Genomic DNA, 26,483 nt, shown 5'->3' on the forward strand with positions numbered 1-26,483 from the left:
ATACAAGTAAAATGTAGCCATTGCGCATGTAACTAACTATAAACTTCCGAGGCGAGAGTCGCCGTTAAGCAAGTCGCCAAAAAAGGCGCCGAAAAAGGGGCCGATTTTTTCGGCGCGTGGCTTAACGGCAACTCTCGTGTTGTGAAAGTCGCGGGTCGCCGATAAGGTAGTACGACGAAAAAGTCGCCGATCGGCGCTTTTGTCGTCGTGTTGGCTTAGCGGCGACTCTCGCGTTGTATCTAGAAACACGCCGATCTAAATGGACGCTTTCAGCCACCATACAGAACGGACTTGTATAATGTTCAATGAAGGGTCACTGGTGTGTACTACCGTGACCACATTATGGCACCGATAGTTCTGCCCTTTGCTCAACGTGCACGTCGACGTTTCATCTTTCAAGATGATAATGCCCGTGTCCACCGCGCTCGGTGTCGTGAATGACTACCTCCAGCGTCACCATATTATGCCTTGGCCAGCCATGAGTCCTGACCACGACAGACGTGTTAGTCGACGTCGACGTCAACCGACAACACTGCAAAAATTGGCCGTGGCACTGCAAGAGGAGTGGGTCAGATTGCCCCAAATCCTGATTGGACGGCTGATTAGGAACATGCCACGACGAATTGCTCAATGTTTGAGGATTGGTGGAGCAATTACTCATTATTAAGACAAAAATCAAAAACGTCCATTTTCACTTTTCACGGTGTATCTCTTTGCGAGTGAAATGGGGCCGTCAGATAAGTCTCCCATATGAACCGTTTATGTTCATATGTAGGCAATTGGTCTGTTATTAACATACACTGGTTACCTATAATAAAAACAGCAGTGCATTTCCGCAGGTTTGTATTGTTTCTGAATATCCCCTACACTTTTTGAAGAGTATATATATCAGAAACTACATTCGTGGCTTCGAAATGTGGATAATAAGTTTTCGATTGATTATATAGTCTACTGTTTTAAAACACAATAAAATAATCACAGCAGTTTTATGGAAGGAAACTACTGTAATTTAATCTGGACTAGGGTTCTACAATAAGTCGTTTTCAGACATAATACTGATACAGGTGTTGATTGTTGTCGTAGTTTATTACCATTTTAACGTCCAATACATTGGCTATTATGGACATGTTGATTTAATCACAATTATTTACATATAAAGGAGGCATAAAAAGGGTAAAATCATAAAAACATTCTTGTATGTAAAAATGTGACTTTAAAACTCGGTTATAAGCTATGGATATTTATTAATTATTTTACAGTTTATAATTATCATGATACTGTACCACAGTAGAATTTCAGTTGAGTAAAATCAATAAATTATGTATCAATTAAAAGTAATATATAAAATTATTTAGGAAATAGTTATAAAGATATTTGGAAATAATAAATGTAATGGATAAATATCAGTTATAATCATCTATTTCTGGATTAACTGGTCGTAGAATTCTTTATTACTGTCCATTAAATTTCTGTTGCTGGAAAGTCAATTTCATTATCCGCTAGCAAATAGACTGATTGGTTATTGGCTCAATTTTAAATTTAATGTACTTCATAGATGAAACTGAAGATAGTGGGACATTATTGTCTGTACACAAAACTTGATAAAGACAAAAGATAACTGTAGAATTTCCTACAGAAAACACTATAAAAAATCTATAGAAAACTATACAGAAACTTTACCATAAATCTGTAGGAAAAACTATAGGTTCTGCATTACAGTAACGGGAGAATGATTGGGGCCGCTCTGTAGAAAACTATATAATTTCAACCTATAGAAAATGAGATTGACCGCAACTCTAGAATTTTAGGACTGTTTGCTAAGGGCATACTTCGACTAAGAGCCGACAAATGCCATCGTTAGCCGATAACGGGGCTCAACAACTTCGTTAAATACTGTAACAATATGGTGACTGAAACAATATTGTTATCTTTACAAATTATTGATTATAAATTCATAATCAAGAAATTTAGCAAGTAATGCAGGTTATTTTGATACGTTAACTGAGCTATAGATTAAAGATACATTATGGGAGATTCCTTAACGAGTTGGCAGTTCTCACTATAATAGTTAAAAACTAGATAATGTAAAGGCAATTTGCTGAAAATTTCATTCAAATTGATCCACTAAGAACCGAGAAAAAAGCGTTTGAAATTTTCGCCTAGGTTCGATAATTATTACTAAAGTCAGTACGATAAACAGCATAGTCTCGATTATCCATTTAATCGTTAAATCGCGAAGGAAAGTTATGCAGTAAATCGGCTGATAATCCACTAAAGATCGCAGGCTAGCGATGCCATCTAGAGTTGATTATGGGCTGGAGAGGTTAATTAATGTCTAATTAATAATTTAGATAACATTTCAGGCCTAAAGAAAGACCTGCGATAGACAGATTTAGCTCTTGCATAATGTATGTTTAATACACATGTTGGTCATTTACATGTTTCTATGTTATAAAATGTATATCATATCTGTTAACAAAGTTAGGTAATAATCCTTGCCAGTATGCAGGGTATGGTGAAATATAGCTGTTGTCAGTCTATGACGTAAATCAATTAGGGGTAGGCACCTATAAAAGAGAGAGCTTAGGGCTCGAATGATAAGACACCAGACAACCATTGTTTCTGAGAAAGCCAGTATGTAGAGGTTTCCATCAGCTAACTCGCTCTGGTGTTTGGAGGGGTTTGAGAGAAAGACGTGTAATTTTAAATATTATAATGTAGACTATTGCTTAACTGATGTAACATAAAAACGTTCAGATAAACTATTGTTGTTCCTGCTACATATTTGTTACATATTCGATTTCGAAATCGTGAGAAAACACTGTCAGGCCAAAACTAAAAGATATGTAGCCGGACGGATAGTGCTACAATACAACGGCAAGTTAGCGACATGTTAAAGTTAACGGGGCTTCCAGCGACAGACTTTCTCTCCGTTAAAGTCTCTACGATCCGATTACTCCATGTTAACGAGTCGTTATAAATTAACAAAGCTTTAAACAACCCCAGGTTAATATCTGTTGTTAAATTTAATGTTCTAACTGCTGACCAGGCAACACTATGGCGTCGGTTATTTTTAAGGTGTGCGGATACAACAAAGTCAATATTGGTGAGTTTGGGCTGATGTTCTCTGATTGATGTGGTTTTCTGTTGGTCGGCATATCCTTTCGCATAGAGGTACTGATGGCCGAGATTTACCATTTGCATTGATGACGTCTTTGATTAGGGTACCTATGTAGAAACTGGTGTCTTTTTCAGTTGGCTTGGGGAGTTTGAGGATTTGATATGATAGCTTGTTGTCCATGTGAATGGAGATGCGAATTTGTGATGATTTACAATAATATTTGCATTTTCAATAAAATTGTATACGGCTAAACGATTCAGATATTGAAACAAAAAAATACTTAATAGATCTAACGTATTCTTTAAAACATTTTGAGAACCTGCTGATAAGTGGTAAATGAAACAACCACTATACAATAGAGAACATGCACATTTTTCCGATGTTAAAATGGTTTACGACCAATAATGATGTCATGATAGTTGAAACCTTCAATTGTTTTTGCTTCAATATTTCTGAACCCGTGACTAAAAAGCAACTGTCTATATTCTGTCTGAGTTCTCTCTCTTCCTTTGCACATTAAACTCATGGAAAGATCAAAGAGCACGCTCGTCTCTGGCCCAGTTTTCTCCTCGTTTAAGAACTTTTCTGCCAGTATTAATGCCCCGCCTGAAAAAGTAAGTAAGAATCCAAGTAAGTTTAATCGCCAATCAAAATTTAAGTTTCATCAATATACTAATAATGTCTGCAGCTACAGGAGGATGTCAAACGTTTATGGTTATCTAGACATCGCAACTATAGTTTGCATAGTATATGTTCTTACAAGCTTTTATCAAATTGTAACACCTCCTTCAAGGTGTTCCGCGCTACCCCGGTCCGTATTAAAATACCCCCCCACCCAAAAAAAAACAACAAATATATCCAACAAAAAACAAACAAAATAACCCAAAAATAAGCCAAAATGAAAATGTGGCCGCATACAAATCAATGTAAAAAAATGGCCATCAAAAGTAAAATATACGGAAAACGGATAAAACTTACCACATGGTAGTCGGCTGAAAGCTTTTCCCAGAATAACATCAACCCCGTTCCTTTCCCAGTTGTGGATAATATGGCTTAAAAGTATTACGTCAGCTTGAGGGAAATTATCTTTGAAGAAATCACCTAAATACAACAGAATAGGAAACTTTAAACGGACCATGTAATATTTAACAGGGTATTTGCATGTCAAAATGTGAAAAGGGCCTTTTTAGTAGCTCTGAAAGTTTCAGATATAACCAGCAGTTGCCAGACAAGATACGCCCACATTTTGCAAGAGATGGACAGAGAACAAGATAAAAAAAAGCGATTTTTCGAACAATCAGGGGCCATGATCCAGGAAGTTATGGTCTGAAGTACGCGAATATCGAAATGGGCGGAGATATTTGGGATATAACAATATATTTTAAGTTTCATCAAAATTGGATAAAAATTGTGACTTCTTAAGAGTCCACAACCTTGGTATTACATGTTTTTTTTACACTATTTGCGTACGAGGGGCGGCTATTTTGTCCGGCAGTTTTGGTCCGGTTTTCACGAAATTCGATCTCAACCGTCATTAGGGTGTAACGGTGATACGTTTAAACTTTTTTTTTTAAATCGAATAAAAATTGTTAGGGTGTAACGGTGTTATATTCAAACGTTTTGTTAAATCGGATAAAAATTGTGACCTCTAGAGGGAGCACAAGCATAATTCAGGAAGTTACTATCCGATATGCGCAAATATCGAAAGGAACCAATATCTTTGGGTTATAAACATGCTTTCAAGTTTCATCAGAATCTCATGAAAATTGTGACCTCTAGCTAAAAACGTGTTTTTTCGTACAATCAGTTGCCATAATTCACGAAGTTTCGATCCGATACATGCCAATATCGAAAGGAGATAAACCTATCAAAATCGGATAAGAATTGTGACCTGTAGAGTGTCCACAAACAAATTGTGGACGGAAGTCCAAACGGACAGGGGCGACGACAATATACGTCCACACGAAAATGTGGGTGAATAAAAACTGAGTTGCTGCCAAAATTGTATACGATGAGCTAAATTTTGTGACCTAATAAACACGACTCTCCGAGACATTACGTGATATTTTCAAGTTCTGAGCTCCGATGTTTCGATTGAAACGTAGTCTCGACCATTTCCAGCATCTATTTAATCCGCTTTGTGTAGCGTAGAAATGAGTTCAGCGTCCTACTTTTCTGCTCCGACTGAGCTAATGAAGACGGGCATAAATCGTTCAGTTTCCTATGAGGGCACTTTTGGCGGTACGGCCTACTCTTATTTTGAATTCCATCTTTCAAGAGTTATTTTACGTGCACGGCAATGAGTACATGGGTCCTTGGGTTTTTCGTCCATCCAAACGATTATACATTGTTCCTTGTCAGACCCTCCGCCCTGCACCACTGACAATTGAAAATCCCGATGATCTTTCTTGGCCAACACCGGGGCGAACATGGGACCTCCAGATTAGCGAGCCAACGTTTTACTCACATAGCCACCGCGGGTGTAGTGTAGACAAAACAGCATTAATTTTGTATATTGTATAGTTTTTGCTTGATTCGAAGAATACCACCTTCAGATTCCTCTGACCTAGAAGCATGAAATGAAATGGAATGGGTGTAACGTCCTACTTTTCTGCTCCGACTGGGCTAATGAAGACGGACATACGCCAAACATTGTTATTAGGGAAATTTTGCCCGGACAGCGGCGCTATGGCCTACTCTTATATCGAATTCCAACTGTTAAAGGTCCATTTACGTACACGGGAACTCTGGTTTTCGTCCCATTTGAACGACTAGACATTGCCCTTTGCCAGGCCCTTTTGTCCTGTGCCACTGGCAAGGGGAACCCACCCTGGAAAACACCGGGACCGAACCTTATCCACTGAACCGATTTGGCCTTAGCCCAGTATAGGAGCAGAACAGTAGGACGTTAAACCCCATTTCATTTCATTTCATTTCATTTCTATCTGACTCTTATAAATGTTAATTGATTGACCAACTACACCGAAATATGCCCCACTTATGTTGAATGCTGTGCCTTTCCTTTAAAACAAGCAAAACAAAAGGTATTCTTTTCATCGATTGGTTTTCGCCAAGGCGGCCATTTTGATTTCCATAAAGACTGCAGCGTGGTTCTCGGTGGTCGCAGGGGGCGGTTGTGAAGATTTCCATGAGATTCGGGTACATCTGTAATTGCATTGGGCTGGGGTGACGGTCCACACAAAATTGACAAGTTATATTCACTAGATTACATATTGGGCAAACAAACTTTTGAAACGTGACTTTAGAGTACCCTATTTATACTCACTGAGCCACCGTGTCCAACTCACTACTCAGAAGGTACCCGTTCGACGACTTTGGTGGCCGTGGAATTACCTTGAGATGCTCCAGTCTTGATTCCCTTTGTCAGTGGTGTATGGAGAGGACCCTGGTTATCCATGTTGGTGCAGAGATGTAGTTCATATACTGATTAGTGTCCCAGCGCCCTACTCAACGAGCCACCATAGCTATCAGTCTTATTGTTCGTGGGAAGAATCCCCTAAATACAAGTGTCTAACGGGTTCTAAGGGAATAATTCTGACATGATAATGGTGAGGTATACTCATTCTTCTGTGTTTATAACTTCATACTTTTAACTTTTACTGCAGAAGAAAGCAACAAAAGTGTAACGTACCCTCAACATATGTAACACGAGATTTCATATCCTCATCTTGTAGTGTCTTTGCCAGTTTAACTGTGTCCGGTAAATCAAAGACTACACCTTTCAAACCAGGGTAGTTCCGAACAAATTCATTTGTTAGATATCCGGAGCAACCTGAAATGTAGTTAAGATTAGAAAGCAATGATAGTGCGGCCCGTGTGTATACTCCATTTTCAGTTGTTGGATTGGGTGCAAAAGGTTCAATAAAGGCACCTGACAAAATGAACCAAATAATGTCTCACTTATTTTCGAGGTTTATCTATAAATATTTATTTTAATAACACTGATCTTCCATACAAATGATTGACGACCCCCCACCTCCTTCACTTATTTTCAAAATGAAGTATGTACACTGACTTGGGAATCTGGTATACATTTATATAGGGTCTTTAAAATCGCGTTCTTGCAATATCGACCCATTGTCTATGAAGATGGTGCGAAAGAGATGGAAATTGTCAGAAGCATAAATATAGCAGATTTTGTATACATTCGGCAGTAATGTTCTTCAAAGTAATTAGCCGCCAACTCAGCTTCCATCAGACAGAGAAGGCCTGGTTATGGCCTGCTAGGAGTCCATATTTAATCCACGGAAGCACATATGAAATGTCATTGGCCGTCGGATATAGACAATGGACCACTCCCTCCCCCTTGTACAGAACTGGAATCATCATTATAAAGAGGGTGGCAGCAGCTGTCCCTTGTTCAGATATTACGTTTCGCAGGTGGCATGAGATGCAACTTGAAGCCGTCATCCAGGCAATAAGGATAAGGGTATCATAAGGTACACCCACTAGAATCACCATGACGTGCTTAAAGAACTAGTAGATCCGTACTTAAAATAGCATTTTTCTGCACAAGAGTTCAACAAGATATTGGACTTGAAGTCTGTGAAATGTAATTTTGATAAAGTGTTCTTAGTCTGTGATGTATTTTGCAACAATAGTTCCACAAGATATTGGACTTGAAACAAATCAAATTATTACAAAACATTCTGTCCAGTCCCCTTATCTCTCTGTGTTTTTGGTCTGTGGTGTTTTTTGCAACAAGAGTTCAACGCGATATTGAGCTTAGAAAAAAATAATTTTTCCACAAATTTGTTATCAGTCTCAATTACCTCCTAGTGAGGTACCACATTCCTGGGCTTTTTTTTTAAACAACAAGAGTTCTACGCCTGGCGTGCACGACCATTCCTGTCTTGTTAATGGAGCCCACACAACCCCCTATATTGTCAATTCACATTGTCCCTGGCGTTGTCATGTAAAATCAATGATAGACAAACGTGAAATAACTAAGCAATCAGTTTTGAGTGTAGCGTCAAGGTTTTACGACCCCCATAAGTACTCCGATAGTACTTCGTTTTAAGTTACATTTTCAGAAACTGTGTACGTGGATGGACACGTTTAATACGCGAATTACAAAAATATAACATTATTCAGGATCACTGGCTCAAGAATACGTCAAACAGTTTTATTGTTCTACGTCTAAAAATATCGCATCTAGGATTGTACCCATCCAAATTAGATCACAATTGGTGACATGATCCCACCTTTTTGTCGAATCCGAAAGTAGGAGCGGTTTAATTAATGCAAAAACGAGTCAAGTAGATGTAGTGCAGAACTCGAATCTCAAACTTGTGAGTCCAGTCATAAATAACATACCAATCGACACAGAATCTGAGTGTAGTCATATTAGCGCCATACAGTTCAGAGTGACATGTTACGTTTTGCGATTTATACTCAACCTTCGTTGTTGAGTACAGAAATCAGATTCGTTGTATTGTAAAGACGAATTGGAAACATTTATTTTGTTTTGTTTTCATTTGCGTTAATGGGTAGTGTTTCGGACAGTTAGTCTTACCTGTTACCAGATATGTATTCAAGCTAAATAATTTATTATTGGTTATTGTCTTGAAGTCATTACGGGTGGAGGGGGGGGGGGGGGGTTATAGTTTATAGGGCTAATGACATTCATTTTCAGTTAAAGGGAGATAAGTGTGTTTCAAAAAAAAAAAGCTTTAGAGATCTTTGCTGTATAGTTATCAATAAACTCCTAAACAAATTTTAAATCTTAATCACTTCTGTTTGTTCAATATCGAATATGGTTAATAAATTTTTACTTCGGTAAAAATCCCCAGGTTTCTATTAAGTTCAAATATATGATAAGTTAAACCAGATTTTCGTATCTTTCGTTCGATGGGGTGGTCCGTGTTCAACCAGCTTGGTACTCTCTGGGCTGCAATTATATGGTAATTTTGAAAACCCTCACAGAAAAAATGCCTTGACTCTCTGAGTGTTAGTTGTATGTTTAGAAAGAAAAGTGTAAATTTTCAGTTGAATAACGTAGGATTCTCCATAGTCATATTACTCCCTTCCCAAATGAATTCAAAGTGTACAGTAATAAATACCTCCAAGATCTAAGAGTGTTTTATGTCCACTGAGATCAAAAGCTTTGGTAATCACTGATGCTGTGGGAGTAATGATACCATCCATTGCTAACATAAAATTTATTGGTGAAAGTTGATTCTTTTGCTTTACGTTTGTTGAAACTGGATTTTGGTTTTTGTCAAGAGGAACCTGTGTTGGTATGTTCTTTGTTTCTAGATTAGTTCTGTTCATTTGTTTTGACAACGATATGATGTGTAGTTCATCCATTTTACCTCGTTCGTAGGCTTCACTTAAGTTGTCGGTTTTGCCTTAAAAAAAAGACAGTTCTATTTATTGAAATCCGTAATCATTCTTTAGTCAAGCGTGTGGTGTGTTCCTTGTTTCTAAATTAGTTCTGTTCATATGTTTTGACAACGATATGATCTTTCGTAGGCTGCACTGATGTTGTCGGTCTTGCCTTAAAAAATCGCAGTTCTATTTATTAAAATCCGTAATCATTCTTTATTCAAGCGTTATATAAAGCAGAAGTCCCTGAATACAATTATGATGGGTACTTACCCCTTTGAAGAACGGTAGAAATATTATCATACATTGTCATAACCATTTTGATCTCGCTATTTACATAGTGTATCAGAGTAGGTTTCTTGGATAATATCAGATATTTACTGGTGGCAGGCGTGTTACGATATACAGTAGAGCCTGCAATAATAAAGTATAGATGTAAACGTTACTGTCAGTGTTTAGAATCAACCGAAAGAAGCATATTTAGATGTATGATGCTAAAGTTCCGCAGAGAATTAGCAGTTTCTTTCTTTCATTATCAAACAAATTGCACTTCATAAAAATACTGTGCGTTTTCGGATGATGCACCACGAGAACATGAAAAAACCGGGACTTTTATTGATGACATTATAAGGGATTCAAAACTGGATGCTGGTTACTTTTACTAACATTCCATTAAGTCATAAAATCATACCATTATTTGTTGTCTTCTCGAGTAATTGTAAACAGACAAGCGTGTTCATTATTCTCTGTAACACATCCTCGTCGTATGCAAGTTTAATAGCCAGGGTTGGAACTGACACCCCGTTACAAGACTGTTCCATTTCCTCAAACAAACCTAATTCCAGTACGCAGCCAAGCACCTGCAACAAGAGAATATCGCGTAATACAGTGAGTCAATAATCAAGATTCACTGTTTGTCGATTGTTGAATATGTAAATTGTCAAGCAAATTATATCCAATTAGACGGAACCGAATTTTTATAGGAAATCAATCACTGGGTTAGTTACCACCGCTAGATAACAGAACTAGCCATTCGAAGTTGATCTATCCATATTCAGTGCTCCGAGATCGTGCTCGAAATATCATTGTGAACGCGATAGAGGCTATATTTTTAAACAGGCCTTTGTGCATATTTGGTGTTGATCATCGAATTATCCGCCCTGGACCCTGAAGAGTTACCGTAATTCTAGTTGCTATTCTTTACTTGGTTGGAAGTCACCGACTCGTCAAGACGCAGTCTGTCTGTGCACTGCTATAGATACAACGATATCAACAGCAGGATGGAGGAGCGGCAATGTTGGATAAATGGTTTTACAATAGAATTAATAGATATAATAAAGAAGTATAGGGAAACCGTAGACATAAATAAGTTTTTCTAGCAGATCCCGGTCGACAATAAACAGATGTGCGACCTTTTGGGGTGGGGCCGACGAGAGAAAATCTAACGAACATTTCTGTACAAAATGATCTAATTGTAGAATCGGCTAAGAAGAGAAGGAAAACTGGGGAGTTTAAGGTATATCTTGTATGGGGTAGCACTGTTATTATTTTGGGGCGTTAGAAACTATTGGTAACGAGGGGTTTATTTGGGGGAGGGGGGCGCAACAGGCGACGGGTTTTATGGCTGTTTACTAGTTTCTCTGGGTGAAGTGCATAATCTGTTAAAATGTCGTGAACAACGTGGAATGGGAAAGTGAACTTAATGTTCTGAAGGTGTTTAGAAAAAATGGCTCACTCCCAAGAAATTGGAAATATTGTACCTGCTGTAAATATTAAAACTTTAACAGATCTAAAACCGGTTAGCGACCGACATAAACTTTGGTATTGAAGAGGCCAGAGAAAATTTTGAATGTGGAAGCTAGAAGAGGGAATTATATGCTAATCATCGTTCTGCGACCTTCCGTTTCAGAGTTTGCCCTCTTGTGCGCGCGATCGAGACTACAGTTTTTAAAGGCCTTTTTTAAATTTGATGGGAAGTATTGGGGTTATGAGAGGAGGAATCCTGTCGATATTCGGCGTGTGTGACCAAAAGAGAGACCCCCCCCCCCAAGAATCCCTTGTTGAAAAAACTTTGAACGCGGGGTCGTGATAGGTCCAACCCTATCGATAGTCAACGTTCCGGAGCCCCTTCCTCGAAAAGGATACAGTTTTTAACCGATTGCTTTCTAGCTTGTGAACACGGCAAACATTAGATATCCTGAAGGCATAAAGGGTACTAAAGGGTACTTATCAATTTTGGCCAACAACCTTTCGGATACGGTCCGACATGTGCGAATATCGAAATGAACCGAGATCTTTGGGTTATGTTATAAACATAAAAAATGTGACTTCTAGAGGGTCCACAAACTTGGTATTACATACTTATACACCATTTGCGTACAAGGAGCGGCCATTTGTCGGGCAGTTAAGGTCGGATTTTTACGAAATTCGAATTCAACCATCATTAGGGTGTAAAGGGGATGTATTTAAACGGTTTTAAAATCGAATACAAATTGTGACTTTTAGTCCACAAGCTAAAAACGCGATATTTCGAAAAATCAGGGACCATAATCCAAGAAGTTCGTTCCGATATGCGTGATTATCGAAAGGAATCGGGATCTTTGTGATATAAACATAAATTTAAAGTTTCATCAAAATCGGATAAAAATTGTGACTTCTAGAGGGTCCACGTACCTTGACATACCATCCATTTACACTATTTGCGTACGAGGAGCGGCCATTTTGTCTGGCAGTTTCAGAAAGATTTTCACGACAGTCCAACTCGACCGCCATTATGGTGTAACGGTGATATTGGATAAAAATTGTGATTTCTAGAGGGAGCACAACCGATCCGAAATGCGCGAATATCGAAGGGAACCGAATTCCTTGGGTTTTAAATATACATTTCCAGTTTCATTAACATCGGATACAAAATTTGATCTCTAGAGTGTCCACAAACTAAATACGTGATTTTTCGAACAATCAGGGGCCATAATCCATGAAGTTACGGTCCGATACATGCCAATTACCTGTAGAGTGTCCACAAACAAATTGTGGACGGACGGACAGGGGCGACGACAATATACGTCTACATGAAAATGTGGGAGTATAACAATATAAATGTCACAAATATTCGGTTAATATTCACCATAACAATTGACAAAATTATAAAGCCTTGGTCGTCTCATAGTTCTAGTCCTACCACTTCTGGTATTATTCGCCACATACGGCTGGCTATCGTTAGGTTGATTCTGAAGATTATAATCATCTTCATAGTCTGATTACTGATGGGCAAACGTTAGCAGTTTCTTTCCAACTGTGGATATATTACGCACGCACTATCCTTACCAGGATCTGACCAGACAATTTGCCCTGGTTTGGCTATATTATCCTTTTTGATACACCCGCATTTTCATGTGGACGGATTTTGTCGTCGCCCATGTCCGTCCCGACGTCCATTCGTTCAAAAATTGTTTGTGGACACTCTACAAGTCACAATTTTTATCCGATTTTGACTTTAAATATAGACTTATCTCCCAAAGACCCCGGTTTCTTTCGACATTAGCATGTATCGGACCGTAACTTTATGTATTATGTCCGCTGGTTGTACGAAAAATCACACCAGAGGTCACAATTTTTATCCGATTTTGATTAAGCTTAACATGTATATTAACAACCCAAAGATCTAGGTTCCTTTCGATATTCGCGCATATCGGGACCGTAACTTCCTGGATTAACTCTTCAAAAAAAGTATGGGATATTCAGAAACAATACAAAACTGCGGAAATGCACTGCTGTTTTTATTAGAGGTAATCAGTGCATGTTAATAACCGGCCAATTGCCTACACATGAACATAAACAGTTCATACGGGCGGCTTATCTGACGGCCCCATTTCACTCGCAAAGAGATACACTGTCAAAAGTGAAATGAACGTTTTTGATTTTTGTCTTAATAATGAGTAATTGCTCCACCAATCCTCAGACATTCAGCAATTCGTCGTGGCATGCTCCCAATCAACCGTCCAATCACGATTTGGAGCAATCTGACCCACTCCTCTTGCAGTGCCACGGCTAATTCCTGCACTGTTGTCGGTTGACGTCGACGAACACGTCTTCCGATCATGTCCCAGGCATGCTCTATCATTGAAAGGTCAGGACTCATGTCTGGCCAAGGCATATGGACAATATGGTAACGCTGGAGGTAGTCATTCACGATACGAGCGCAGTGGGCACGGGCATTATCATCTTGAAAGATGAAACGTCGACCTGCACGTTGAGCAAAGGGTAGAACTATCGGTGCCAGGATGTGGCCACGTTAGTACACACCAGTGACCCTTCCTTGAACAATATACAATCAGAAAGCTGATTGGCCGTTTGTCCTCGATTTCGCAGAAGCTGTGTACGAATGTATCGATCCTGGGCTTGTGTAGTGGCTCTAGGACGACCTGAACGAGGTTTATCATCAACATTGTGTGTTTGTTGGTACCGGTTCCACAGTTGATCACAGACTGTGACACATTAAGCATGCTGGCTACTGCTCGCTGTGTAAAACCCATTTGAAGCATGCCAATAGCACGTAGACGTTCATCATGTTGAAGACGTCTCATTGCAAATTAAACGTAACACACTAAAGCAAAGATACCATAAAGCAAAGTAAGGCAAAACAGTAAATCTTATGCAAGAACCGATAGGAAAGCAAACATGGATAGGATAAACCAGCACGCGGCAGTTTTCATCAACCCTTTCTTGAAGTGTCAAATTTGACAATGACCCCCCCCCCCCCCCACGTGTATGGCGCTATTGCGTGTCACACGTACAGCCCAGTGATGCGTTGGGGCGATAAGTTCTTCATCTGTGAACATACTTTCAAAGCATGTCAAGTGTCCATGACTATTTATCATATCACAGCCTGCATAGGTATTTGCATTTCAATATCCCCTACTTTTTTGAAGAGTATATATTACATTATGTAAAAAAGATCGTTGAATTTGAAATGTTGTATTATATTTTATTCTCTTTTACTTCATCAAATTGTTTTTTCTTCTTTTGTTCTATTTCCATTTTATTTTAATAATATATATGCGTATCTTAACTATTAATTAACATCCCATTGGTACTTTTTAGATGCCCTGTTTGTTGATAGTGGTATGTGAGGGGTTAATAGTCTGTTCGCAATATGGATCTGTCTAAATTCTGCTGAAGATGTGTTGTAGTTTTTCACGTTCACCTCGGATGTTTAATCATAAATCATTTTCACCGATTATATGCTGTTTGAGAGGGGGGGGGGGCAAAAATGAGACCGACTTATGCACAGGCTCTTAATAAGAGTGACGCAGCCACGAGCCGAGCACCGCAGGTGCGAGCTTTCTAGGGGGGTCGGGGACATGTTTGAATCTAGAGTGCCCGAAATGCCATTTCGTGGACTTTGGGAGAAGATTTTGCAGAATTCTAATGGTTAATGGTTAGAAAACACTTTTGAGTAAAATTGAGCTAGAATGTTCAAACTTGGTGTATGTGTTTATTAGGTCAATACCTTGATGGAGTGCGAAGATGAGCATATTCTGCTTAGGGTAAGCAGAGATAAGCAATTTGATTGGTTGATACTTTGGGACACAATAACTTTAGTTCTAATTAAGTGAGAGTGATGAAACTTGATGTATAGTTTCATTACACCAATACCTTGACTAAGTTCGATAATGAGCACTTTCTGCTCAGGGTAAGCAGAGCGATAAGCAATTTGATTGGTCGAGACTTTGGGACACAATAACTCTCCGTCTAATTGAGGTAGAATGTTCAAACTTGGTGTAAGCGTTCATTTGGTGGATGCCTTGATCTAGTTGGATAATAAACATTTTCTGCTTACGGCAAGCAGAGATAAGCAATCTGATTGGTTGATGCTTTGGGGCACGATAACTTGGTATAATTAAGTGAGAGTGATGAAACCCCGAATACAGATTCATTATATTATTACCTTAACTAAATATGACGATGGGAATTTTCTGCCTAGGCTAAGAAATGAAATGAAATGAAATGGGGTTTAACGTCCTACTGTTCTGCTCCTATACTGGGCTAATGAAGACGGACATACGCCATACAGTGTGCTATGAGGGAAATTTTGCCCGGGCAGCGGCACTATCGCCTACTCTTATATCGAATTCCAACTGCCAAGGGATCTTTTACGTGCATTCCAATGTATACACGGGACCTCGGTTTTTCGTCTCATCCGAAGGACTAGACAGCTGTCCTTGTCAGGCCCTCCGTTCTGCACAACTGACAAGGGGGCCTAGGCTAAGAAGCGATAAGCAATTTGATTGGTCAAGACATTGGAATATAACAACTCTGCTTTTAATTGAGACAGACTGTTTAAACTTGATGTAGATGTCCATTAGGTGAATGTCTTGACTCAGTTCAATGCTTAACATTTCGAGTTAAAGCTAAGCTGAGCTAATCAATTTCATTGGTCGATGCTTTAGGACAAGATAACTTTGATTCTATCTGATAGAGAGTGATGCAACTAAGTGTATAGTTGATAATCAGTTTGATTGCTTGATACTTTTGAAAAAAAGTAAATGTGCGATAAATTAATATGTGTCATCTATTTGTTTTGGGATTTCGGCGGGGGACATCAGCCACACTGTTGGCTTGTCTCAATTTCTATCAGCACTGATTTTGTTCTATGTTGTCGTCTGCCCTGTGTGTGTGCCTGTGTGTCGCCTACAGGCCACAATTCTTAAGTGATCATCTTGAAACTTTACATACTTATTCCTTCTACCCCAAGGACGACCCCTATTGTTTTTGGTGTATGCCCGAACCCGAGGGGCAGAGCCGAAATGAAATGGAGTTTAACGTCCTACTGTTCTGCTCCTAACCTGGGCTAATGAAGACGGGAGGGGCAGAGCCACGCCTATTTCTTGTATTTATTTGTTTGTCGTCTACAGGCCGCATTTTCTAACGTATCATCTTGAAACTTTGCATACTTATTCTTTGTACCCTAAGGGGCATCACTATCGTGTGGGGTGCATGCCCCCCCCCCCCCAGGGCAGAGCCACGCCCATTTTCTTTTTGTGTGCCTGTGTGTCACTTACAGCCCGCAATGCTTAATCGATCGTCTTGAAAACTTGTTTATACTTATTCCTTATACCCTAAGGCTGACCTCTATTATTTTTGGTGCATGCTCGACCTCCTGGGACAGAGCCACACCAAATGTTTGCGTGTCTTGTGTTTCGCCTACAGGTCGCAATTCTTAACAGATCCCCATGAAACTTTGCATACCTATTCATTATACTCTAAGGATGACACCAATTGTTTTTTGGTGATATGTGTCTCTGTGTGTTGCCTACAGGCCACGATTCTTAATGGATCGTCTTTGAACTTGGGATATGTATTCCTTATAGCCTAAGGGTGTCAACTAATGATTTTGCTGAATACCCCGACCCCCAGGGACAGAGTCATGCTCAATTTTTGCCTTTAGCGCCTGAATGCCACAATTCTGAATGGAGTATCTTGGAACTTGGTACTCTTATTCCTTATACCCTAAGGACGGCAACTATGGATGTTATACCGTAAAGACATCGACTATTTATTTTGGTGCATGCCCGGACCCCCTGGGGCAGTGTCGCACCCACTTTTTTTAAAAAAATATTTTGTCTTTAAATTTGGCAAAACAAACCCAACGCCTAGCCTTCTTTGCATTTTATATTTCATTCTCTTCATTTTAAAAAGTACCATATCAATCAAAGCAGAAATGTGTGTGGGTGTGTGTGTGGGGGTGTGTGTGTGTGAGAGAGAGAGAGAGAGAGAGAGAGAGATGGGGTTTAACGTCCACTCGACACAAACTAGGTCATTTCAGGACTAACATATGGTTAAATTTTATTTCAATAATTCACTTGCGCGTAGGGGTCTTTAGCAATGGGGGGAAACCGGAGGACCCGGAGAAAAACCACCAGGTTGGACAGGTCACGTACTCCGGGGAATCGAAACCACGCCAGTTAAGCAGGAATGTGGACGTATATTGCGGCGTTAGCGATGCTCTTGTATTTATTGCTTTGTTTACAGATCTGCATTATGTTGACTTATGATTAAAATTTCCTCATAATCGCCATTTATGACTCCGGACTGGACAACTACCAGCAGAATTTACGAATAACATGGGGTCCCTATTGACATTTATGTCTGCTGAGAATTGTCGAGTTAAGATCAACGTGTTTTAGCTATTGCCCCAGATAGATTAACTATATATATATAAGGCTTAAGATAAATATGTGTAATTCCAAAAAAAAAACCCAACCCGAAAAACAATTCTATACCCCATATTATGTACCCTACAGCAAGATTTAAGACTAGCTAGATCTGTAAACTTATGAATACTTTCAATTGATTAAAATTGTGGATGATGGAGAAAACTTCTTGGAATAAATTGTAAATAGAATTTCACTTAAAATCTAATGTATTATTAAGGTTGATCATTATTCAGGTTGAAGGAATATGCTCATATTCTTCCCCATATCGTAAATTAGTGATGAAACTTGTCTCGACCACTTTTGTCTAATTTTTAAGCAATTCTATATCTACTGAACATCTCCTCATTCCATTCTAGCCACCGAGAAAAGTTATGTATACATTTAAATTTCTTACTTACATGTTGACCAAATTTAACAAGGATCCCTTATGCCTTCAAGATCTGATCTATATCGTGTTCCCTAGCTCAAAAAAAAATCTGTTAAAAATTATAGTCTCTATCGAATTCATACGGTCTTCCGAAAAAGACGGGAGGGGGGGCGGGTACTCCGGAGTGGAAGGCATATACATAGAGTTCGACCCCTTGTAAGCCCTTGCTGAACGCCTAATTTGAAAACAATCTGAAAAAAACTGTAGCCTCCATCGCGTCGTGTAGGGGGTTAGTTTACTCCATTACGATTGGTCTCGGAATTCTGAATATCAATACAGTCCTTCCCCTCATGACCCCAATGCTTTACGCAACATTTGAAATAAATCCGTTGCAGCAGGATGTAACTCTTTAAGGGAGGTTGTGGAGTAGATTCTTCCTCTCATAACCTCTATAGGCTTCGCACAATATTTGAATTATATTTTTATAAATTAAAGCTCGTGCCGAGTTCAGAAAGTTTTCGGAAAGGGGACCTATCCCTGGGACGGAAGGTGGTGTAACGCAGCAAATTAATATTGTTATGAAGGCTTTATGAATTCCTATAGTATGCCTGTATACCATCATTGCAGTTTTTGTAGCTGGGTAACACCTGATATTACTTCACCGTTTGCATATTGATTAATTTGAGATATTTACTAACTGTCAAGTTTATGTCTTCTCTGTATTTATGTACCTTAATGTCTCTGAGGATAATTTATTTAATATTATAACGATCTAACAGGTATAGAAATTGAAACTGTTGTCAAGATGGATAGAAAACGGTAGGCTACGCGAACTTGCAGCCGGACATCCGGGGCTCCCAAGAAGAGAACATAGAGTGGTATCAATGCATCGGAACTTGTAACTATGTGGTCAAATCTGTTTAGTCTTTATGGAGGCAACAATGCCACAACGAATTTGCCCATTTCCACACTGACAAAGGACAAATTAATTGCTTTTTCTCCATTTTGTTTTGCATCAATTAAAGATACTTACCCGCCAAAGTATTTATCTGGTGGTTATTTCCAATAAAAGTTTGGCAATTTTGGTATACATGGAAAGTAGAAACACACAATCTTACTAGAAAAATACTGGATTCCCTGAAAAATGCCCATGGAGCACATGCAGGACAACAATGTAAGGGTTTCCCTAACCGGCAACCCGACGATTAGGGATGTCTGCTCGAGTGACGTCAAAGGATGCACGCGAAGATTGTCTGACCTCTCAGCGGTAGTGACCACTTGACGTATATGTTGATAAACTTGATGGTGAGCTTAAACGTACAACAGTTTCTGAAATAAAAACCACGGACATAGACGTGGGTAGTGGATAATCCGAGAATTAATCAGGCTTCGATATTTATGATAAATGGACAGCGATTAAAGACATAATCTTGTATGTGCAATAAATTCTCCCCCTGCTTTGCATCCGTTGCTAGGTACCGCGTCAGCCAAATCACGTCACACAAACATGACTTCTTGTAATAGATTATTTTATAGCAGGGGTATTTCCTCGCAAATACAAGGTTTTGAGAAGGATTTAAAGCGAAATGTTGATAGATTAATTAGTTTGAATATGTTTTTAGTCCAAATATATCATCAAATCACCCAGTTTGTACGCGGGAAAGTATCTTTAAGTATACGTATTTTGGTATATAGAATATTAACTTATAACAATCTGCACAATAATAATCTAGATTAAATGGCTGGTAATATATCACCCGTGAAAAAAAACGAAAGAAGATAGTTTTCTTCATTTTAATGAACGAAGGACGGACAGACAGACAGATACGACCATGTTAAAATGTCTTAGCTTTGTTCGTATACAAAATATTGATGAAATGTAATTTTAATAATAATGTTTAGGTGCAAAATGTCAATAGTGTTTACATCACGTGGACCGACATGAGCACATGGTAGAAAGTTGAGCATGTGTATAGTATTGTGGCGTCTGAACAGTTTCCTATGCCGCGAATCAAATGGCACGCTCATAAATCATGTTGGAGAAACCTTCTTACATATTTTTGTACCATCTCTTAGTCACTAAGAAAAATGAAGCGTTTTCGACAAACCGTCGGACCAACGGGTTTTTCACAGGTAGAAGATGGGTTTGGAGTTGGGTTACGCCGACACAATAATTCGGCGGAGGAACAGCGCAGATATCTCGGAGAATATCACGACTAATGTGCTGAAACGTAATCTCGAAGATTTGGGCATTATTCTGTCGAACAGCTTGCCTAGAAAGGATTTGTTGAAAATTTACTAGATGAATCCTACAGCGAATGTGAGTAGTTCTGAATCTGAGGATGTTAAAGCGGAAGTTGATCAACCGGAAACGGGAATTATAACAGTCAACAATAACAAAGAGGGCACCGCTTTTCAAGAAATGCAGAACGATGTCCGGAATCTTACTCAAATTTTGCAGTCGCTACATGACCAGTCCTCTAGAATTCTAGTACAACAACAAGCTTTGCAACCAGCAGCACAAGGTGCGTTTGGCAATTCCCATATAGCGGCTCATGACGCCCCCATGTTCGAAATATTACAGACAAAATATTAACAAAAAGGAGTGTGGCACCACCCAAGCGGGTCGGATCATGCACCAAAATCAATAGTTGCCGTCCATAGGATATAAGGAATAAGTATACCAAGTTCCAAGATAATTCATTCAGAATTGTGGCCTTCTGACGCTAAACACAAAAAAATGGGCGTGGCTCTGCCCTTGGGGTCGGGGCATGCACCAAAATCAATAGCTGCTGTCCTTAGGCTAAAAGGAATACATATGCCGAGTTCCAAGATGAATTGCGGCCTGTATACGATAAACACTAAAAAAATGGGCGTGGCTCTGCCCCTGGCGGTCGGGACATGCACCAAAATCAAAAGTTGCGACCCTTAGGCTATTGAGTTCCAAGATGATCTATTAAGAATTGTGGGCTGTGGGCAACATGCAGACACACAAAGATGGAAAAAATGGGTGTGACTCTTCTGGGGGTCGGGCATTCACCTAAAAAAGCATCCTTAGGGTATAAAAATAGGTATGCAAAGTTTCAAAAGGATCTGTCAAGAATTGTGGCCTGTAGGCGACACACAGACACAAGAATTGGGCATGGCTCTTCCCCGGGAGGGGGGGGGGGTCAGGCATGCGGCAAAAAATAATAGAGGTCATGCTTAGGGTATAAGAAACAAAGAGAAAATGGGCGTAGGTGACAAATACAAAAATGGGCGTTCCTCTGCCCCTGGGGGTAGGGCATGCACCAAAAACCATCAGATCATCCTTATGGTATAAGTATGCAAAGTTTCAAGACAATCCATAAAGAACTGCGCCCTGTAAGCGACCAACAGACACACACACAGCGGCGACGGCATAATACGTCCACATTATAAAAAAACTCGGCGAAACTTGTGACTTCCTGACCGTAGACCATCCTTGTAATGATGCTAATGTTACTAGGCAAAACATACTTAAATTGCTGCTCGCGTTGTACGTCCAGGGCGTTCTTTTGTTTCTTTCTGATCAGTGGTTCACTCCCACCACTGATTTAGAGTTGTACACAGACACCTCGAACACTAAAGGCATTGAGGGCTTTTATCAAGGACATTGGTTTAGTGGCACTTAGCCTGCCAAGTTATTCTGTTCAAATCAGAATTCTATCCTATATTGCTTGCTGCTATATTATGGGGTAGGCTATGCGATAAAAAGAAAGTTACATTTTATTGCGATAATTCAACTACTGTTGCAATTACAGTTAGTCAGAAAGTTAACTTTGTGTGCCATGCGTTACAATTTTTCCTTTAATGCTAAACATGTACCTGGATACAAAAACGAACTAGCCGATGCTTTATCACGATTTAACTCGTGTACAGTTGCAGCGTTTCAAATCGTGATCATCTGTCAGTCAGTCTTTGCTCATGAAGTCAATGGTCACTGGAACAAGCATTACCCCCTGCTACGTTACAAACTTATGAATCTGGTATTAAATGTTTCAAACGTTTTTTTTTTTAATTTCATATAACTTTACTCTTAATGTTACATTATGTAAGCGCTAAATCTGCCTATCGCATGTCTTTCTTTGGGCCTTGAATGTTATATAATTTACCAATTAGACATTTATTAACATGCCAAGACCACAATTAACCCTCGATGACATCGGATGGCTCCGATTTTAAGTAGATTAGAACATTTTGGCCATTTAATGAATTAATTTTAAAATGAAGAAGTGAGGGTAAGACTCGAATAACCAGTACGGTGGTTACGATCAATGCACTCTATAATTATTGATAACTTCGCTCAAAATAAAGTAATTTGAATGAAATCTTCAATATCATTTTGCATTATCTATTTTTGAAATATAGCGAGAATTGCCAGCTATTTATCTAAATCTTACGTAATTCCCCTTTAATGAATATATATTTGTTCAGTTTATTGCATTTTTTCATTCTATGTTAAATCTGGCTCATACCTCAATTAGATCAAATATGGCAGCAATAAGATTTTATTATATAAAGCAAGGGGACAGTACACTGTGGATAAAAACTATTTTACATGTTAAGAGCTGTTAAACGTGTACGGGCCCCTGTCAGTGAGAAATGGTTACCAGTAACAATTGAGCTACTTTATTCTATGTAACGGCGTTTATTGAGGGGTTGTTTTCTCCTTATATTGACAAATTATTATTAGCTGTATTAAATCTTGCCTTTGAATTCTTACGGTTTGGTGAGTATACCACAAGATGGAAGTTTGACTATAATATAAACTTATGCCCACAAGATGTAATTTTTGCAGGAGATAGCTCCTTTATGACTTTTATGTCTCCGAGAATCCAAATTACTATATATGAAAATGTTAAATTTAAACCAGTGTCACAAATGCTGCATTATTTTGACCTTCGGAGAAAGATTGTTCCTGGCAGAGTCTAATTCGTTACGGACGACATGAAGCCTTTGACTAGAGAAACTTTTTTGACATATTTCAAAGTTGTACTTCATTAGGTTCGATATAGCGAACATTCCTTTCGTAAAGGCCCAGCAACTTCCGCGGCTAAGGATTGCATTCAGGATCACATGATCCAAATTCCGAGACAGTGGAAAACTTCGGCCTATAGCCTACACGCTACATTTAAACCCTGAAAGACAGCATCAGAGCTGCGAAACACTCTCTGAGTAACTGTTGGCATAATACTTTCATTAGATTCCAAAATATTTCTTTTGAATGATTTTAGTTTTTATGTAATGTATATCGATTTTAAGAACCCTTCATTTATGTAGTAAATGCTGGGGCCTTCGCCGACGGACAAGGGTGGCTACACTACAAATGTCCACAGAGAGCTACAAAATAATAACTATCTTGGGTGTCATTTGTTCGACCTTTTTGTATTGAAATAATAAAATACAACTTATTATCTTATGAAATATTGTTTTGATAAAACTTTCTCTTGGGACCACTTGCCAAAAACCAATACAGGTCTAAACCACAATACATTAAATTTAAAAAATAAATTGCATTAGATCTTACTTAAAATTATTTCACATATAAAAATAAGCTATTTACCTTTAACTTTTTGGCAGCATCTGTAATTTTTACTATAGGATCAGCCAGTGGATCAGAGAAGAGAGGCGGTTGGATGTCATCTGCCATCATATTTTATCCTTGAAGAGGTCTAGTTACCGGCTTCTTCTCTCTCGTCTAACAGCTGACTACCCAGCTAAACAGCTGATCTACCGGTTTATATCTGTAATTATAATAGGTCTATATTTACATGCATGTGTCAATCAAATCTTCACCGACTTATTCAACCAACCCACTTTATTTAAAACTGGTGAATGGGTAAATATATATATATGAGCATTCGCTAGAATCGTGATGTTGGTTGCGTATATATCTACAAAAAAATATATAAATAAATAGACAAATAAATAATAAATTAATAAATAATAGTTATAGACCTTTAGCCGCATTTTAAAACATTTCTCCCCTTTTGAACTGAACTTTTCTGGTTAATATATTTTTAGATTATTTTTGAAGTATGTCAAGGTTTGTTTGTTAAATTCACGTTCTTTAAAAAAACCACATGAACTGTGCAAAGCCAACATGAATTTATTTTCATCTTAAATGAGTAAAATAAAACATTAAATTTTCGTGTTTTTGTTTCTAACTTCAATGCTATATGTTTTATACGTTGAACAAAGTCCGGAGAAACTAGTTGCTATTGACGACATTATAGTCAGTAAATTAGCCTAATATATTTATTCTGGGAGAGGTGGCTCGATTAGCATGACACTGACTTAATCCAGATCTGTTCTCTAGTCTGGTTTGTCTGTCAGTGGTGGCCTGACAAGAAATAGCCCCTAGTCGATCGCGTGAGCCGATAAAACGAGGTCTGGCGTACTTACGTTAAAGACACACAGACAGTTGGAAATTGAAATAAGACTAGACCGTAACGCAGCTATCGGGGCTTAAATTGCCCCATAGTCAACTGCCTAGCGTCTGTCCGGCTTAACTAGCCAATTCCATGCAGAAATGTAAGACATTTAACATTCATTTCTATTCCCAAAGAATTATCAGTATTATGACACCCAAGCTGATATAACTAGGTCCACTATTTCTTGTTAACAAAGTCGGATAGCGTCGTTAGCATGTTATCTTTATGGAATTGTAATAAAGTGTTGATTTCTGATAGTAACTTCTTGACTAAAGTGGATTATGATACCCTTTTTAAACAATTACCACTAGGTCGGTAAGAAGATAAATTGAATAATCTGTTTAGCATGGTAATTTAGTCACGTTTTCTGGTGATATTTCAAGGCGGTGGAATTATTAATAGACCATTAGGCGGTGAAAAGGTGGGTTGGCTTGGTAAAAGGAAGACGTCTTTTGATCTGATGATTCCTGCCTCTTTTATTCATTCCACGACATATACAAGCTACCATCCGATCTTTTTGATGTTATAAGCGATTATATTTTGATGAAGTCCTTTTATTACATAACCTTGTTAATACTCAAGGAGATAAAATTCCCTTTGATCTTTTTGGAAACATTACAATTACATATGGATCTATTTCCATTATTTTGGAAACATTGCGATTACATATGCATCTATTTCCATTAATGCTCAACAACGTAGGTAACACAGTTCACCCTTTCAGCTTCTGTATGTATAGATTGTCATGTTCTATTTGATTTACTACCCAACTGAAATTTTGTTATACACCTTCTGGTGCATGGAAAGAAAGCCAACACTACCAAAACACATCTCAAATATACATTTGAGACAAAATATTGCAAAATACTTGTCTGAAGGGATTTTTTCTCTCTTTCGGTGGCTGTCACTAATAGTCTGATTCAACCGCATTATACTATCTTACGTTATTGCGATCAGGGGTAATCACACCATATGCTGAGCTCCACGTAAGCCCATTTCCATGGTGAAGCAATACACTTCCCTGTAAAATATGAATTCATCATAGATCGGAATAGGTTGCAACTTACACATCAAATATATGTTATACACCTTGCAGCAATAATGAAAAAAAAAGACAATGACAGTAATTTCTCTTAAGTGAGGATTTCTCTTTACAACATGGAGCCCGACATTCTTTACATTCAGTTGCCGTCTTTTTATAATTACACCATGCCCCAAAACATCGTCCATTTGCATGCTGAATTTGTAGGAACAGGAGCGGTTGATTGAGAAAAAAACGCCAGCGAAGAAGTCGCTTATCGAGAACGGTTGATTGACAAAAGCTGCGTTCACACTAGGGGTTGAATCTGAATTGAATTCAGAATAAAGCCTTATTCCGGACTTTGGCGTCACTCTCGATTCGACAAAAACCGAACTGAATCTGAATTAACGAATCCGTATATTTTTCCGAATTTAACCCGGAACAATTATTATGAATCGAGTTATTCGCAGTCAAGATTTGAGTGTGGCACGCTTGATTCAGATCTACAATTTTACCGGAAACGATAACTTTGCGGGCATGTTGGGGTGTAGTCTACATATCTGCATCCCTTTCGTCACTGAAACAAATGCTGCGGTAACAGAACCAGCTAACAATAGATTGTCAGGCAACGAAGCACACTAAATTCTGATTAAGAGTTCTGGGCCCTTATTCACGAAAACTTAAACTAAGTTACAACCGAAATTTTAAGAAATACTGCAACTTCATTGGATATATGCAAATTGATTTTACTGGTCAGCCATTCGAATTGCAGTATTTCTTAAAATTTCGATTGTATCTTAGTTTAAGTTTTCGTGAATAAGGGCCATGCCCTATACTAACATTTAATATCGTGGGCCATAAATCTGGCAGTAATTATCGTAAATCCTTCAAAATCAATTGGCTTCGTCATCCATCACCTTAAACACTGTGCATAAATATGATGAGCTATAAC

At 38.6% G+C, this 26,483-nt stretch overlaps 1 protein-coding gene across 2 annotated transcripts; it reads right to left on the minus strand.

Moving 5' to 3' along the window:
• Window positions 1–1,067: 1,067 nt before the first annotated feature.
• On the minus strand, window positions 1,068–23,799 carry LOC126819648 (acetylserotonin O-methyltransferase). Of its 2 annotated transcripts, XM_050547802.2 has the most exons (7): window positions 23,640–23,799; window positions 10,161–10,329; window positions 9,743–9,883; window positions 9,205–9,492; window positions 6,774–6,914; window positions 4,100–4,222; window positions 1,068–3,727 (listed from the first exon to the last, which is right to left on the minus strand). In XM_050547802.2, exons 1-7 carry the CDS (start codon window positions 23,727–23,729, stop codon window positions 3,504–3,506), a joined length of 1,176 nt encoding a protein of 391 aa, XP_050403759.1. In that variant the 5' UTR covers window positions 23,730–23,799; the 3' UTR covers window positions 1,068–3,503. The 2 variants fall into 2 exon arrangements, with proteins under 2 accessions (XP_050403759.1, XP_050403762.1); XM_050547805.2 differs by lacking the exon at window positions 10,161–10,329.
• Between the last annotated feature and the right edge of the window lie 2,684 nt (window positions 23,800–26,483).

The sequence above is a fragment of the Patella vulgata genome, chromosome 4 (genome assembly GCF_932274485.2).
Source record: "Patella vulgata chromosome 4, xgPatVulg1.2, whole genome shotgun sequence".
Lineage (NCBI taxonomy): Eukaryota > Metazoa > Mollusca > Gastropoda > Patellidae > Patella > Patella vulgata.